Source organism: Rattus norvegicus, chromosome 15 (assembly GCF_021556685.1).
Source record: "Rattus norvegicus strain SHRSP/BbbUtx chromosome 15, alternate assembly SHRSP_T2T, whole genome shotgun sequence".
Taxonomy (NCBI): Eukaryota; Metazoa; Chordata; class Mammalia; order Rodentia; family Muridae; genus Rattus; species Rattus norvegicus.
In genome coordinates this window covers 38,614,346-38,632,656 of record NC_141548.1, presented here as the reverse complement: position 1 = coordinate 38,632,656, position 18,311 = coordinate 38,614,346, and the positions used below count along the sequence as shown (strand labels likewise).

Here is an 18,311-nt window from a genome sequence, read left to right as displayed (position 1 = left end):
TTAGGCACTAGGACACAGGTTTCATGTTCTCTAACTTTGTGATATAATATCCCTCCTAAGAGGACCGTGATTAGATTATCAGCATCCTTTATGTGGTAATACCGAGATGTGTGGAGAAATCCTGGATGGCTACCTCTTCTTGATGCTGTGCATACCAACGAACCCACTGTTCCCGGCCAGAATGCCTAGTAGTCTGGGCAACCACACTGCCACTCCAGAAGCATATTAGGAGCAGTCAACTGTGACTCCTTCAAAGGAGACTGGGACAGAAAAAACTGGTTTGTGCTGGCTGAGGAGCAACCTGTAGTGGCCAAAACGGTTCTGTCCAGGCAGTGTGTGATTGGGACATTCATTCCTCTGTCCAAGGCCTCTCCTATCAGGCACATGTTGAATGCTAATTTGTGGCTGGGACTGTGTTCTCTGTACTTAGGGAGGAAAAGCATCTAATGGTTCTGAGCTTCTTCTGGTGACCTCGTGTATCTGTGGCAAGTCCTTGCAACAAAAGTTATTTATACCTGCACCTATACCTCACCGAGCAAAACCCTTATTCACCCCAGGACAAGGTAGCAAGTATACATCCAAGCACAAGCACATGCCCAGGACTGTACTGCAAAGTAAATATGCATCCAGCCAGATCTTTAACACAGCGGCCCAGCTGTGCTCACACTCCTTAGACCCTGGAGCCCTTCTGGGTGCACAGCTAGCGCGCTACTCTTTGCAAACATGGCTGAAAGCAGCTGCCTGGCAGTTGGCATGTGTATGCTTCTGAACCAGCCAGCCCTGTAGAGACAGAACCTTGTCTGGCTCCTTTACTAAGTGCCCCGGGGTGAAATGGTTTGTGTATGGGTTAGAGAACGCAGGGGATTACCAGCAATTAAAAAACATTAGAATTGGCTTAAGCTTTGAAAGAGAAGTTAAAGAGTTACATCTCCCCTTTGAATCTAGTTCATAGATTGTTCAACACCAAACAAAGATGTCCAATAAAATAAATGTGTGGTTGTGTTTGATAAAAGTTCAGTGAGAGACAAAGGAAGATCAATGAAGAAACTATAAAGAGAAACTTTGTTAGGGGTTTTCCATACATGTGATCATTCATTTTTGATATTTATGCCAGAGAACCCAGTGTGAACTAAAGACTAACAAATAAACCACCTATAATTTATTGGGAAGACATTATATATAAGAATTCTGAGACTCTGTTTCATAGAAATAGTGGGTTTTAAAAGATGAGATGAATCTCACTGGTGTCAGTCTGGGAAGGCAGGGAGACAGTGGCCAGAGAGTAGTGGGAGACGGCCAGGTTTAGTTCAGGACAACGTGGGGTGGGGTTGTCTCCACATTCATGAGTCCTCCTAACATTGGTTCTTTGCATATAATAAAGTCAGGGCAGGGAGATTTTCTGTTTGTGGGCCTTGCTGGTGCTGGAGTGTTTGGGGGTGGGGTGGGTGTGAATTCCCAGGAGACAGAAGGCCCTGGAGCTCTGTATCTGGAAGACAGGTAGATGGTGTCCTGATAAATTGAGAGAGCCAGTGTTCAGGACAAATAGCCCACGGCACCTTTACAACTTCTACTGATTAAACCCCAGCGGACCAGTTCCTCCTTGAGCAGTTAGGGACAATCTGAGAAACTGATAGGAGACTTGAGCTCCAAAAGGAAAAGACTTATTCAGCTCCCAGGCCAGCAGGTCAGTTACAAAAATCAACATGAGAGCTGCCATGTAACTATGGAGGTGCTGTGCAGTGGGGAATGGCCTATGGCATCACATGGAATTTTGTAACTTACACTATCAGTCTGACTCTCCCCTCCTGACTTATGTAGGTATTTGAAGCATATGGGAGAGGAGAGGAGAGGAGAGGAGAGAAGAGGAGAGGAGAGGAGAGGAGAGGGAGAGAGGGAGAGAGGGAGAGAGGGAGAGAGGAGGAGAGAGAGAGACAGAGACAGAGACAGACAGAGAGACAGAGGGAGAGAGGGAGAGAGAGAGTGATTTCTTTTCCTAAATATATTTTGGAGGTCTCTAAGCAATGTATTTTGACAATAGAGTAAACATCGAGTAAGCCTTGGATGATCACCTGGGTGAGGGTCTCTGGACCAGGCTCCTACTGTCCCTAAGCCTCCATCCAGCTAGGAGCAACGTGAAGAAAAGCAGACGTGCTGGAGTTTAAGAGCCTCAGTGTTTATGAGACTGGCTTAAGGTCACCTTCTTTACTAGACTGTTACTCAGATTAAATAAGATATGCAGGAAAATGCTTAGTAACTGGTGACAGTAACCCTCAGCCTCAGGGGTCTGAAAACCTGCTTCCCAGTTCAGGAGTTGATGGACGAGGCTGATTATTATTTTTGCACAAGCCGAATTCCAGGACACTGCTCTGTGATTAAGTATTTAGGTTATTACCACAAAACTTACGATCACAAGCTAATTACCCAGCCCATGAATCACTGCTTATTTTAGCTTTTCTGCTTCTTACCATGTGCTTAAAAGAAAAAGATAGCTAATGCTTAATAAAGAAAGCAAGCAAACAAACAAGGTGTTACTAAAATCATCCCAATTGCTGACCTGAGACAGCTATAATGAGGTTTCTTAAAAACACATTACTGGGTGATGAAAAATTCTCGAAACAGACTCTGAGGACAACCAGACAATCTTGTAAATGCAAATCCTTTTCAACAGAATACTGAAATGGCTGAAATGGTAGGTCGCAGACGGCTCCAGTGGCACACACATGAGGACACAAGTTCAGATCCTCAGCTCACTGGCCCAGCAGCCTTTCCGAATTGCTGAGTTTCAGGCTCAGTGAGAGACCCTGTCTCAAACAATGAGAGGGATAGGGAGTGAGGAAGACGGCTAACATTGGCCTCTGGCTCCTGCTCATGTTGTGCACCCCACCCCACAAAATCACACACAGCAATTTTAAATTGTGTACAATTGACCACAGCTGAGAGAGAAGAGCTCAAACGCGCTGCAGTGCGGCATGCGGTCACCCGATGTGATCTGGGTTAAAATGCTAACCGGCATCTAGAGATTACCTTAGAAACTCAGGAATTCACGAGGAGGTCTGAAACCCATCCTCAACACCGTGACTAATTCTAAAAATCCTCTGTACGAGTTAATGGCTATTTTTTTTTATGCCAAAATAATTATATGTGCCAAACTCGGTTCAGACCAATTGGAACGATAGCTACAAAGGCTGCCTGACGCCTGAAAGATGTTTAGCGACTTTTATGAGATTGGAATTCCCATTCCAAGTCTGTCTCTCCCAAGCCCCGGGCAACTGTGTGGCTCACCTTCTGACTTTGAAGTTCTTCCTCCCTACCAGGCAGTGACTATCCACACCTATGGCTGAGGGTGGAGCCCACAATCTCCCATCAGCTCCTGGGGAAACCAGACCAACGCTGGCAAGTAAACGCCAGCAAGCCAAGGTCCTCCCTTCCTTAGAACTGAAGGCTGGCTGCTCCCTAAACTGCACTCGCATCTGTGGCTGTTCAAACAGGCTGCCTCTCTGAGCTGTGCTCAAGCAGAGCATCTGAACTTCTCGTGAGGGAAGCAGGCCAGCGAGCACAGCCCCGGTGTGTGCTGTGTACACACTAGTTGGGTCTCATTTCATCATCAGATAGAATAATTCTAAGCACAATTACATTTCTGGGTTACAAAACATTTTGCCTTTTGTAGCTCAATGTCTTCTGAGGCCAACGTGCCCATACATTAAATAAAGACACACCACACCCTCTTAAAAAACTCAGCACCCGTGACAAAAATGAGGCCTCAGCCTTGAGAACGCAGGTGCTCCCTTTCATTTTTGCCTCCCACACAGCCCTCGGCTCTTTCTGGGCTATGTTGGGTGAATAAGGAAAAATGAAGGAGTCTATTTACTTGGCTATTATGCTGCTGAGACTACGTCATGATCCTGGGTTCCTGGCTCTAGATCTGGTGTCCCGACACTGAGTATGTGAAGAACTGCATCTTGCATACTTGGCAGGTCTGATTTTACTCTCGGTCGGCTCTCTGTTGGTAAGGCAAGAGTGCTGCATCTTTTGCAGCTGGTACACCACTTTGCAGACTCGTCTCCGCAGAACATTCGGGCAGGGACTTCCAAGGCAAGGCCTGCCTGGCATAACCTGAATTATCAGCCCACTCGAGGTGAGTCAGCGCCCCAGTTGAAGTTCAAGTTCTGCCTTTGCTACCGGTGACCTCACAAGCACCATGGACCACTCAAACGATTGAACGATAAGCGCAGTGCTCGCAGCACTCGGCAATCAGAGACCCCAACACAAGCTTTCAGCTGTACTTACTGCTATGGCTCGCATCACCCTTGCTCCTTTTGTAACTCTCTCCTATACCTTAAACTCCAAAACAGTCAGGCCATATACTAAGATCCAACAGAAAGCATTAATGCTTGGGAAAAAAAATCAATATACAAGAGTATTATTATTTTTATAGAAATTTTGTTAGTGTGAAATGTGTGTGCAGGATGCCAATTTCCCAATCTAAATTCGTTATCATTGATGTTAATCCAGAAGTTTCCTTTTAGATTCTTGAGAGTCTCGTATACAGAAGGTTGTACTGATTGTTAAGGGACGTTTTCCCATTCTGATGCTCTCTGGCAGGAGACGGCTAGCAAATGTTAGCTTCAGCTACTTTTTTTGAAGAACTATTTTACTTTTAGTTATGTGTATGTGTTTGGATCTATGAGTATGAGTACAGGTGCCTGAGGGGGCCAGAGGTGTTAGAGTCCCTGAGCTGGAGTTGGGGCAGCTTGAAATGAGTGCTGGGGATCGCATTTAGGGTCTCTGCAAGAACAGGATGTGCTCTTAACTGCTGAGTCAGCGCTCCAGACGCTCAGATTCATTTCTTTGGCCACAATCTACTCTAATTGCTGAATAAAGACTTCATTGTAGGTGAGCGTTCCAAGTGTTCCGTTGGTGTATCCCCAGTACCAGTCCGTTTAGAAGCTCAAGGCCTCAAGAGTATTGGGCAAGAAAAAAAACTGGGACTCCAAACAGAGCTCTGGACAAGTGACATCTACTTTTCTAATGTGTTTTATGGCTACTGTCCATACGCATAGTCCCAACCCCATGTTAAGAATGACAACTGGGGGATGGAGGGCAGGAGCTGGAGAGATGGTCAGCGGTTAAGAGCTCACAACCGTCTGTAATGGGATCTGATGCCTTCTTCTAGTGTGTCTAAAGACAGCAACAGTGTATTCATATACATAAAATAAATTAATATACCTTTAAAAATGTTTAAAAAAACCCAGAATGACAGGATGACTGGAGCTCAGCACAGTGGTGAACAACTTTAATCCCCACACTTAGGAGGGAGAGGCAAGTGGATCTCTGTGTGAGAAAGAGACCCTACCTCAACCCCCCACCAAAAAAACCAAAAACCAAAAACCAAAAAAAAAAAAAAAAAATACCCCCCCCCCCGAAAAAAAAACCAAAAAACAAAACAAAACAAAAAAAACCCAATACCATCTGGAGGCTAGAGAGGTACCCTAGTTGATAAAATGTTTGCCAAAAAGCACAAAGACCTAATACCCAGGGTCTTGGGGTATGTAAAACTTGGGTGTAGGAGTGTGGGCCTGTAACCCCAGCAGTGGACAGATGAACACAAGATGGTCCCTGAGGCTTGGCAGCCAGCTCAGTGGAAAGTCCTCAGAAAGTAAGGTGGCAATGTGACGAAGGAAGACACCTGACAATGACCTCTGGCAAGCCCCCTCCCACGCATACCCTCACATACTTTTACATATCAACATATATATACATACAAACACATACAAAGAACATCGAATGTGCAAGCTATTCTTAATGTTTTATGATGTTCCCATTAAGTAATCAAACCGTGGAAATATATTATCTATGTGCTATTTTGAAAATGTATACACACATGTAAACATGTTTTAAACGATGTGTTTACTTTTAGTGTGTGTGTGTGTGTGTGTGTGTGTGTGTGTGAGGGCACACCACAGCACATGCTCTGAGTTTAGAGTGCAACTGTGTGAAATTGGCTCTTTCCTCCTTCCTTTATGTGGGCTCAAGGCTTTGAACTCAGGTCACCAGGTCTACATAGCACGTGTGTTTACCCATTTGAGCCATCTAACCAACCCTAGCATTGACTCTACAATACTTCTGTCTTAGCCTCTTGAGTGCTGGGATTGTAGATGTGTACCATAATGTCTGGCACTACATCTTTACAGAGGACATAATGAAAAAAAATACAACATTGGCATACTTTTTGGGGGTGGGGAGGCAGTTTTATCAGGACAGTTATAGAGAGACTGGTTGTAGAGGGAGAACAAGCTAGATGTTTGAACAAACCAAAGAATGAGAAGGAGCCAGAAGATCAGAACATACAACCAAAGTTAGTATGAGGCCAAGCAGAGCAGTTCAGTCAGAGGCCAACAGAGACGCCAGACTGAATCAGTCAGCTTGGAGAGGAGTTAGAACAGCGGAGTTGAACCAGCCAGTCAGAGTCCAGAAAACTAGAGAGCAGTCAGCCTTGGGCTAGCCCATACTTGGGGGATGTGAAGAAAGGGGAATATTTATTTGTTGCTGAGGAGCTCTTCCTCCAGCCTAGGTGGAAACAGGTTATCTAGAATTCATCAGGGTCTTTGACAGCAACATAGGTAGCTAGTACAAACTTTTAAAACAGCCTGTCTTCAAAAGCCAGGGCATTTGGCTGTGATCTGCAAAGTTTTCTCAAGGTGTCTGTGGACTGTTCATGGCTGTTGCTCATGTCAGGGCAGACTGGCTGACAGTGACTGAGTTCTTTCGCTCTAGGCAGCAGGGCAGCTGAGGAGAATCCAACACCTGCAACTTAAGAGAGTCAAAAGGCCCAAACCCCCAACAGATTTTCCTTGTTTACATTAAATAAACATCAGAAGGGGCACTTACAATACAGACAAAAACAACTTTTTGTCTACACAGCAACTTCAAACAAATGTTAACACCTTAGTAGCACCCAGGCACCAGGAAGAAACGGCTCCCTCTCATTGGTGTCAGTTTCCAAGGTTCAGTTTGTGATTGCTGACTCCCTTGTACTTAGACCAGACATCACAACCGCAGGAGAGGGAGCTGTTTACTACAGGGTACCAGAAAACAGGAAAAAACAAGCCAGGGTAGACGTGCTATCCTTCAAGGAACCACCCTCTGTGACCTGCTTCCTACAGCTCCTCAAGTCAATCAGGGGCAAAGCTCACAAACAGAAGCCTGTGGGGGACACTTCATGCTTCAACTTTAGAGTCACCCAGTTCACAAACCCCTACCCTATGAGGTCATGGAGGCTATGACCTCACTGAGCCATAGGGTAGGGCTTAAGATGTGATCAGGAACATGATGTTAGTTTGGAACTCAGGACTTCACTGAGGGCAGAGACCACGATAAACCAATCAGGTGAACTGATGTACATGAAGTTAGAGTAAACAGGGTAAGGTGGGTCAGAGATAGGAGAGACCTCGCTACAGAAAGAAGTGCAAGTCTGCGCAAACTTCTGAACAGCCTATGACAAGTCATCAGAGTGATTTATGTCTCGTATCAGTTTTGCTTGACATGATAGAATTTTTAAAAAGCACCTTCTCCTGGCCAGGCGTGGCCCGCAGACAGCTGCATTCTCAGTGCTCAGGAGGTAGAAGGACAAACCTCCAGGCCAACTTAGACTGCACACTAAAACCCAGGTAAGAAACAAAACCACCATCACTAAGCATCTCTCATCCTCATGTTTAATCTCTGTGTGAGGGGTTTCCTACGCCACTCACACTCCAGGGCAGGTACTTAGGAGCCCAGGCTCTGGGCCTCGGAGCATGTTCTGGCGTCTGCCTCCATGCCGGGGGCACAGATGCTGGCTCAGACAGGCAGAACGTGTCACATGCTAATGCTTATCTCTTCTTGAAAATTCCACTTGATTAAAAAATTAAAAAGCAAACAGACATTAAAAAATAAACTTCAGAATACTAACCATCCAAAGGAAGCCTGTGCCTGCCGAGCCTGCCAGCTTCCTGCTACAATGCCAATGTTGGGGATTTGTCAGGCTGCATGATTAAAAGTTAAATGCATGTTTTAAAAACTGGAAGTAATAACTACTAATTTTCCATGTTAAAGAACATATAGAATGTGTTTCCTAAATAACCATGTCTATATTTTGACAACAGGGGAAATCAATCAAGCTGGTGTTGAGTAATGGCTGTTTACTTGGTTTTCCAACCATAGACATCAGCTGACCTCTGCTGACGGCAGGGCCCTACAGCTTCTTGACTGTTGCCACGTTTGTCCTGTACAAACTGCACCAGCAGCAAAGCCACTCGGTGAGCACACCTGGTTCTGTTAGTTAGGTTAGTAACTGTCTTCTCAGACAGAAAAGCCACACTCGACACTTGGATGATGCACTGCCAAGGCATCAGCCTTTTAAGGTAGACCAACTATACTGCACTAATTTGAGTAAGCGGGCCATCTTGACAACGGGCACTGCGTGAGAACTGACCCTGAGCACTGGTTCCCACTGCTATCACTGTGGGCAGAGGGACTTCTGAGAGCAGTGCCATCTGGGCTCTGTCGGCAACGCAGGGCTGAACCTTCTCGCTTAGCACTCCTTGCTCTGAACTCTACACTGACCAAACCACAGGGCATCAGAGCTGGCTCTGGACTCTATCCCCACTGTAGCATCTACATGTTACACTCTGCTGGCTACTGTATCCCATAGTTCCCAGCTGGTAAGACAACACGATAATCTCTCTGTGGTTAAAGCCGAGAGCTTAAAAAAAATCACCATGGCATCTCACCCCCACCCAATGCCAAATCCCAGGAGATGCTGAGAACGCTTCATGAGTATTTCTGCTCGTTTCCTGCCTTTGAATGCCTGTTCTCCTGGCACCCGTAAGTGTGACAACAGCCAGAGTGTTATTTAACTTAACCTTTACCATGGCCCCCTGCTTAGCCATCTGCTTGATGGCAAGGGACCCTATAAGAAGTAAGTCTATCTTCAACACTGTCTGTGGTTCCTCACAGTCCTCAAACAAATGCCTGAAGTCTCCAGAGTCTGCAGAGCCCTGAACAACCTGGCGTCTGCTCTTCCTGGCTGCACTTGTATCAATTACTCTAATCAAACCCATGTGCCTTTACCCCCCCCCCCCATCTCCCACCCAGCCCAAGTCTGGTGGTTTGACTATGCTTAGCCTAGGGACTGGCACTATTAGGAGGTGTGGCTGGAGAAAGTGTGTCACTGTGGGTGTGGGCTTTAATATCCTCGACCTAGCTGCCCCAAAGCCAGTCTTCTCCTAGCTGCCTTTAGATGAAGATGTAGAACTCTCAGCTCCTCCTGTACTGTGCCTGCCTGGTTGCTGCCATGCTCCCACCCTGATGCTAATAGACTGAACCTCTGAACCTGTGAGCCGGCCCCAGTTACATGTCATCCTTTTAAGAGTTGCCTTGGTCACGGTGTCTTTTCACAGCAGTGAAACCTTAAGATACTGTCACAGCAGGAATGGCTGCCATGAAGCAAAAAATGTGACCCCCACATCACAGCCTCAGTCTAATCACGAACAGGCCATCAATATTTACTCAAATTCAGTGATGCGCAGAGTCCCCAAGTGGTCCAGAGCTAACCAATTCCCTGGTGGTCAGGATCCTGTGCTGTGAGATGTGTTACCAAGGCCAATGCAGAGTGTGGCTGATAAAATGTGTGCCTTGCTCCCATCACTTCAGTTTATAGTCTAGTGCCCTTTCTCTCCCGAGTCCCATCCAGAGTCTGGATGTACTGGTCTTGTCTCTGCAGCCTCCTCTGTCCCTCCTTGTCCAAACCTTAACAGCTTTGCTGAGTGCTGCTCAGACAAGAGGTAAAATAACTTCACCGCTTCCATTATCTGGTCTACTGATGGCTGAATTGAGGACGTGATTTGAGGACAGAAGATCATGGGGGCAGTACACCTCTCCACACAGGGACAGAGGAGCCTTACAACTTGTCACTGCCAGTCATTCCTCACCAGATGGGTGAGAGGCCAAGCTTGTAAGAAAGGGTCCACCTGTTTATCTTCCACACAAACCAAAGCTAGGGGAGGGGTAGATGGAATTTACTGAGAGAAAAGCTACATACTGGATGAGAATCCCTCTCCAGGGGAAATCTATCTGCTTCATCCACTCACTGCTTTCAATGTCTGTGTCAGTGTGTGGCACGAGCCACAAGTGAGTTTTCTGGAGATGGCCCACTGTTTCGTATGGCTGCTGTGGGTGAGCTCTGTGAGACAAGGACCACAGAGACTTCCTCCCAGGATTGCTTCTCCCTGCTGATCTGCCTTTCCTGCCACTATTACATAGCCTAATGATTCCTGGGCATCAGCCCACCCTAAAGGGCAGATCTGCAGGTCAACATAAAGATGCACTTACGTATAATAATGCTATTTAGGTGAATTAATGACTTTATAGAATTTCTGATTGGATTCAAACAATTTTAGGAAGAAAGTTTAAGGAGATAGTTTTAGTTGTTTTGCCAGAAAGATGTAAAAAAGTTAGAGTCAAGAATAGAATGTGTCTCTTCCTCATACAATAGTTAGTAAAGGCTGCATTATAAGGATACAGTGAGCTTTCATAAATTACACTAAGAAGAGAAATAGACTTGGGACAGATTTGTAATCAAGGAAAAACATTCATTCTAGGTCAGGTCCAAGGATTGAACCACAGGAGTGCACTATGATAAAGCAAGGCCATGTGAAGCTGTTACTTTGAACTTATAATGAACTTATAGAATGAAACACTGCTTTGAACATATATGTGTATGTGTATGTGAATATATATATATATATATAATATGTATGTTGGGTTGGGCCCTCCAAGTGTGTGTGAGTGTGAATGTGTGTGACTTTCTATCTGTTTCTTTCTCACCAGCCAGGCCCTGCCAATCCCATATAATTAAATTTTGCTCTCATCAGCACGGTCAGTATTGGCCATCTGCTATGAGCAGTGGCCCCAACTGCTGGTGCCACACCTTGCTACCTTCCACGGTTTACCTGGATGTTGAGCTGGCTTTTGACTCGTGTGGACATACAGATCCATATTTTAGATTTCCTCTCAGCATGGTGCTACTGATCCTGGCTTTGGCCACTTGGAGCTCTGTCAGCATATCCACTGCTAGTGACACACTTGTCACTCCTGAGTGTGTGTGCCTTTGGTCACCCTCATTTTGTGGCAACAAAAGATGTTCCTGGACCATTTCCAAAGTCTTCCCTGCTCTGGGCCTGTAATTGGCTAGCCATTTCCCTCAAGGGTCCTGGTTCCATTTCAAGGAGGATGGGGTAAATCCATGTCTGCATGGATGTTGTAAATCTGTGTCTGGTTGAATAGTTGAACCCAAGTCTGGGTAGATGGGGCAACCTCATGTCTGGGTGAACGATGTGACTCTATGTTTAGGTGGATGATGTTACCCAGTGTCTGGGTGCTGGGAGTCTTTCATGCCTGGTCCTAAGAAGGCTTTTAAGGAAGAGCAGATATCTGAATTGATTGCTTTTATTAATCTCCTTGGTATGACCTTTGGGAGCATAAGCCATAATCCTTTGGTTTGTTTTTGTGAACATAAATAATATCTAAAGAGCTAGAAGAGATGATTCAGAATAATTATGGCCAGGTGAACGCATTTAGCCCCATAAAGATTTGCAGAAATGCTAAGTAGTAAATGATTTTAATCAGCTTAAGGTCAGGCCTTGAGGGCTTTCTAGACCTTTTCTGTGAGTCACTTAGGAAGGGAGTTCCAGTTTCCTGAGAATTGATTCTTTTATCTCCTATTTTCCTCTTATCTGATCTCTAGAACTGTCAGTTATCACTCTGCAAACTGCTCCTGGCCATGGAGACATCAAAATAGAGCTGAGCTTGTCTGCAGAAGGGGCTGTGGTTAGAGCGCAGGTTTGCAGGGATCCAGGGCTTTGGCCCAAGTTCTCCTACTGGAGTAGCTGTGATTACTCACTGCTGCTCTGCGTGGTGAGGAAGTGGGAGGCTTTGCCACAGAGCAGAAGGTACTCAGATGAGGCCAGCAGAGCGAGGGCCAGATGGCACTCTGAATGGCAGCGGGAATGCTTGGGTTGCAACACAGACAGACAAAAGAGGTTTGGGGAATCAGGAGCCCTCAAGGCTCATGTCATACCCTGTGATCTGCAGATCAATCTTGGTCAGAATTCCTGTAAGCCAGGCAGCAGTGCAAGGGTGTGGACCTTCCTTGGCTACATTTATTTATAGAAACAAAGACCCTTGCTACAGGGAACTAAGGGAGGTGACACAGCAAAAAGCTCCTAGCATGATGACTTTTTAGTAACGAGTAAGAACTATGGAAAGTGAAGTAGTTTAAACCCAAAACTCAGCAAGGCCATGGAGAGCACAGCATGGGGCAGGAATGGCTTGCATGAGGGCTCCTCTGTGCCCATACACTGCGGGGACACTCACTACCACTCTTCTGCTGGGAAACAGTTGGGTTTCCCAGGAAGGAAAGAATATCCCTGGCCAGATACTCACCAGGTCAGGATGCTCTATCTTTTTAAAAAACTATACACATTCTAAAATAGTAAAAAAAAAAAAAAGTGGACTTTGGTTTACACTCAGCACAGCACAACTTAAGCAAACACTCCAGTAAGGATCTTAGAGACTGTCATTATGAAAGAACATATTGTATCTTCATGTTTCATTTCAGGCAAAAGTACTCAGAAATGTAACACTTAGTGTAAGCCCAGAAACTCAGCAAGGGGTAGGAGCACAGGAAAATCCTCATTCACACCACATAGGGAGGGCGTGGCCTCACCTAGAACCTCAACCAGAAAGAGGGTTTCAGTCAGGCTTTGCCACACCATGTTCAGTTGGGCTTTGTCACTAAATAAGGTGCTTATAACAGGTTTCCTTATATGATCTATGGATGCATTTAAAAAATCCACAACGCTCAAGTGTCTAGGGAACTCTGACTCATTACCACATGCACATCTACCATGAACACCCCTCCACAAGACAGTAGAAGGGAAGGTGTTTTCAAGCCAAAGTTAATCTTATCTTGGTGAGGGAGTCTGATCTTGCCAAGAAACAGTGGCAGATCTAGAAGCTAAACATCCGGTTCTCTCCTGCCACACTTTTTTTTTTTTTTTTTTTTTTCCCGGAGCTGGGGACCGAACCCAGGGCCTTGCGCTTGCTAGGCAAGCGCTCTACCACTGAGCTAAATCCCCAACCCCACACTTTCTTCTCCAGTAGGAGAACGCTGTTTTCAGCATGGTGCATCATCAAGGAAGAAGGCCCAGTCTCAGAGCTGTGGCTCCTGTGAGAACCACTGGATGATGTGCAGTTAAATACATAACATATCCATGAAAATAGAACTTTCCATAGGCAAGTAAAGCCAAGTAGATCAAATACGCTTTGGGGGTAAGGTGGCCCCCAACCTTCTTACAGCTGGAAGGCTCAAGTCCTGAGGGTAAACGAGACACATGAACAGGCTCGACTAGTGATTACCCTTAGTGCAGCTGCAGCAGAGGCAGAACACACATGAACACACACATGAACACACACACACACCACACACACACATACACACACCACACACATATACATACACACCACACACACACACACACACACACATATATACACATACCACACACACACACACACACACACACACACACACACACACCACACACCACACCAACACATAACCCCAGGGTTTGTCCCTGAGGTTGCTTCTATGGCCAAGACCTTCTGGAGTCTGGAGACCACCAGCTGCTCCTGCTACTTCTGATGGTGACTGCTCTCTGCTGGAACCCAGAAACTCCACCCCAACCCCATATCTATCCCAAAGAGCTTTTGAGTTTTAAAACTTATCAGAGCTGATCTTGGGTAGCATAACCCTGCTACTGAGAGTTCAAACCAGTTTCATTTAAACCCCACCTGTCATCTGCTTTACACTGTCTTGTCTGTCAATCCCGAACTGATATTAAAGCACCTCCCACTTGAACGCTGATGCTTTACCCTTTGCCCAGGAGGGTGTGACAAGGGCTGGGTGGGAGAAAGAAGATGGCCTCCACCAAGTGCTTCGCTTGTATATCACAAAGCTCAGCAACTCTACCAGTTAAGCCCAGGAGTGCCCCAAAGTCAATGACATCCTGGCTTCAGGTGCAGGCTAGGAGCATAAAAGAAAGAGAGAAACCATTGTGGATCTTGACTCAAAAATCCAACTCCTGGGGTTGGGGATTTAGCTCAGTGGTAGAGCGCTTGCCTAGGAAGCGCAAGGCCCTGGGTTCGATCCCCAGCTCCGGAAAAAAAGAACCAAAAAAAAAAAAAAAATCCAACTCCTGAGTGACAACAGATGTTGTGACCTCTGCAGACCACACATTCATGCAGTAAATCTTATGACTCAATAGTAATATCTGGAGGAAAAACATGAAGAGAAACACTGCACAAGCAGAGATAGTCTACTGGCCGCTCTAACTGGAATCTCAACATTGTACTGTGGACTTTTTTCTCTCAATAAAATAGGAATTCGAGTATAAAAAATAATGATTTTTAGATTTCAGATAAAGCACAGAATTTGTACAAGGAGGATTATGGTTGAGGCAGAGAGAAAAATCAGAGCAGTCAAGAGAAACATGAACAGAGGAAGTTTTGACTTCTGCTGAACAGCGTGGAAATTACTATTCATATGAGGACAGCATTTAGAGCCCAGAGAAACACAGACATCACAAGAACACAATCTAGCACCATGAGCAAGCAGCTTCTCCACTGAACTAGGCTGTCTGCAGGACGACATGCTACCAGCACGTAACCTATTTTAATATCAGAGCCAATCAGTTTCCCTCCTGCAGGCTGTTTCTCGGGCTCCTGAAAAGCTTGGTCTGTGATGAAGCCCCAGGTTTGAATTCTGACTGTCCATTTCGCTGCTCCTGATAGGGGGAGGGACTTGGCCTCCTCCATCATCTATAAAATGCAGTTAATAACAGTTCCTGCCTCAAAAGATTACTTAGGAGGTCAAATTTACTACCGTGTGAGAACCCTTTAAAGCAGTTCTAGCTAGACATGCATGCCTACAGTACCAGCTATTCAGAAAGCTGAAGGAGGGGGCTGCTTTGGTTTAAAGGACATAGGCCAGTCAGGGCAACATAGACAGACCCTATTGAGAGGTAAAAGTCACAAAGAAACAATTCCAGATGTAGCAAAGATCAAGAAGGGCCAAGGGGGAGCAAGGAGGACACTGAGGCAAGATTAGCATATGTTCTTCATGAAAAGCAGGCAATCTGGAGTTGTTCACTGATGCACAATACCATAATGTCATCGGGCAGCAAGCAAAGGGAGCCTAGAAGAGTACCTCAACTATCTGACCAAGCCAGACAGGCTGATGAAATAAATGCCAACTCTCAGGAGCAGGGTCTGTCTTAGCACCTGTCACTCTGCCCTGGAGCTTACAAGCAGGCCTGGCACTCATTACTACTCACAGGACTGATAAACACAGGAAGGAAGAATCAAAGACAAGGATCTGGCCTTACGTTCAACAGAAAGAGGAGAGAAGACAGTTTAGAACAGGTGCTACCTACCTGTCCCCACCCAATTGTCACAATGAAACAGTACATCCCCAATACTGGGGATGATTTCCTAGGGCAATTTCATTTAACAGTCAAAAGGCTTAGCTAGCTGTAATTATAAATATCAACATCTTGAGAGTACCTATTAAGAAGCACATCTTCCTATAAATATTTGTAGAACATCCCATGAAAACTCATGACAGTCACTTCCGTCTACAATTAAATGTCCATAAAGTAACATTTGTCGGGCTGGAGAGATAGCACAGTGGTTAAGAGCATTGACAGCTCTTCCTGAGGTCCTGAGTTCAATTCCCAGCAACCACATGGTGGCTCATAGCCATCTGTAATGGGATCTGATGCCCTCTTCTGGTGTGCCTGAAGAGAGTGACATTGTGCTTACATATGTAAAATAAATAAATCTTTAAAAAAATTAAGATTTGTCAATAATATAGGAAAACAAAAAATGTTGATACTATAAAAAGATACTTTAATTAGGTTCTACTTATTCAACAGACCAAATCTTTAACCTTAGGCTTTGAATTTCTCAGAACAACAACAATAACAAAAAGAGAATAAATGTATGAATTTTTTAGGCTAAAACAATAACAGAAAACCCCAAATAAAAACGCACCTTCTCCTGTGACCTGTTTAGAGCTTAGAGACATTTCCTGGGACTTCTGGTAAGCTACTCTCTGTTAGAGTGTTACCAACATTCTGAAAGCTAGCACCAAATTGCATAACCTATTCAGATTAAAAGCAAACCCTCAGGACCCGAAGGAGTGGTAGCACGGGCTGTACTTTACCTTGAATCATGAGCATAGGTTCCTTGCCCCCACCGTGGGCTAACATCTCTCTGCGGTAGCGCTCCCCGGCGGCCCTGGAGAAGAGACTCTGTTACCCACACTGCTCACACAGTCTGTGTGGCTCCATCTATAGGTCTTAAACTCTGGGGACAGCTTATACTAAAAAATGAGGTATTTAATGTTTTTATATTTTATATAAAACACAGTACTTTTAACACAACCAACTACATACCTTAATGAGATTAGGCACTGTCGTTGGTGTGATGCCAGCAACTGAACCCAGGGCTTTAAGCATACTGGGGTGAGTGTTCTACCACTGAGCTACACGCCCAGCCCTGAACTAATACATTTTGATATGATTTTCATTCTACTAACTCTTGACTACATTTTGGTTTATGTAACAGGTAATTCTGTCTCTAACGGGACTTGTGTGTGTGTGTGTGTGTGTGTGTGTGTGTGTGTGTGTGTGTGTGTCTATTTATAAAGTACATGTGCAAGGTAGATGTGCAAGTATGTGTGTGTGCATGTGGAGGTCAGAGGTCAGCATCAGGTAACTTCCTCAACTGCTCTTCTGCTTATTTTTGAGTTTCTCACTGACTCCAGTGCTCCCAACTCAGCTATGCTGTGTGGCTAGTGAACTCTAGGGAGGTGCCCATGAACACCTTCCTGGTGCTGCGACTGCAGGCCTACGACACGGCATCTGGCTTTTCACCCGGGTGCTGAGAACCCAGACCTCCAGATAGCCGTTAATGTATAATATTATAAGATAAAGTAAGTAGTACATATAAAATAAATTATATTGTTTTTCTTTGAGACAAGGTTTCTCTGTGTAGCCCTGTCTGTCCTGGAATTCTCTGTGTAGACCCAGCTGGACTCGAACTCAAAAAGATCTGCCTGCCTCTGTCTCCTGAGTGTCATGAACACTAAGGCAGAGAAGGAAACTCACACGGAGGCAGGGCCTTCTCAGAGCAAGGTATAAAGAGGCTTTGGCCAACCTCTGGCCTGGGTGTGGGGAAGAGGAGGTGGTGTCCCTCCTTCTGGCCATGGAAGATAGTGCCCTTCCCCCAAATCAAAGCCCTCCCCTGTCATGCCTCTGTTCTGGAGTCCTGAACGCCAGAGTCTGGCTCTCGGTTAGAAAAATCCTTTAGTGAAGACCTGTAAGCCTAACTCTGGAGCTGAGGAGGAACGGTTGTGAGTTCCAAGGCAGCCTGTACTAAACCAAACACAACAAGAGAAAGAAAAAAGGTCTCTTTGACAGAGCTTAGGAATTTCCTAGTCCAGAGAGCACTTTTACAAGCTAACTTTTACAAGATCATAAAAGTACTGCAGCTACGTGTCTAGGCAAGAATTCACATAGAACCAACATAGGAATATTTGGAGATACGTTTTTATTAGCATGTGGTTTCTAGTAAAGTATGGTTCTTTCAAACAAGATGATATTTTGTCCATTTTATAGAAATCTTCAGTAAAGAGCTACCATCCCTGAAGCTGATTTATTGTAATCAAGTTTGGCTGTAGACCCTTTGGAAATTATTAGTCTGTAAAGCAGACCGAGTGTCTGCAGAATGCAAAGGGCAGGAGACAAAATAAAGTGTGGGTACCAAGCCGTGAAAAACAGTAAAAAGTCCTATGACGTCAGATCCAAGTTGAAAAGATTCTGGACCTGAATGTGATTATTAACTTCTGAGGTTATTTGGATCTGTGAAACCGTAGGAAAGACAGAGAGGTGTAGATCAAGGGTTTGGGGACAAGAGGGTGGTGTGGAGGGCCCACAGGATCCCCTTTTCCATCTGATGTCCCCCAAACTCCCCCAGCTCAGTGTAGGGAAAGCCAGCTCTGCTCAGCTGCTGGAAGGCTACCTGTAACTGAGGGGCTGTAATGCTGTGCCTGTAGCTGAGGGGCTGTGTGTGTTAACAGGTAACACAGCATCTGTAGCTGACGGGCTGTGTGTGTTAACAGGTAACTGCATCTGTAGCTGACAGGCTGTGTG

At 45.3% G+C, this 18,311-nt stretch overlaps 1 protein-coding gene across 2 annotated transcripts in view; it reads right to left on the bottom strand.

The window, feature by feature from the left end:
• Positions 1 to 18,311, bottom strand: part of Mipep (mitochondrial intermediate peptidase) — a 125,466-nt gene that overhangs the window by 23,680 nt on the left and 83,475 nt on the right. For both annotated transcript variants that reach the window (XM_087586646.1, NM_031052.2), the window contains 1 exon segment: positions 16,322 to 16,395. In XM_087586646.1, coding sequence (XP_087442772.1) covers positions 16,322 to 16,395 — 74 coding nt within the window.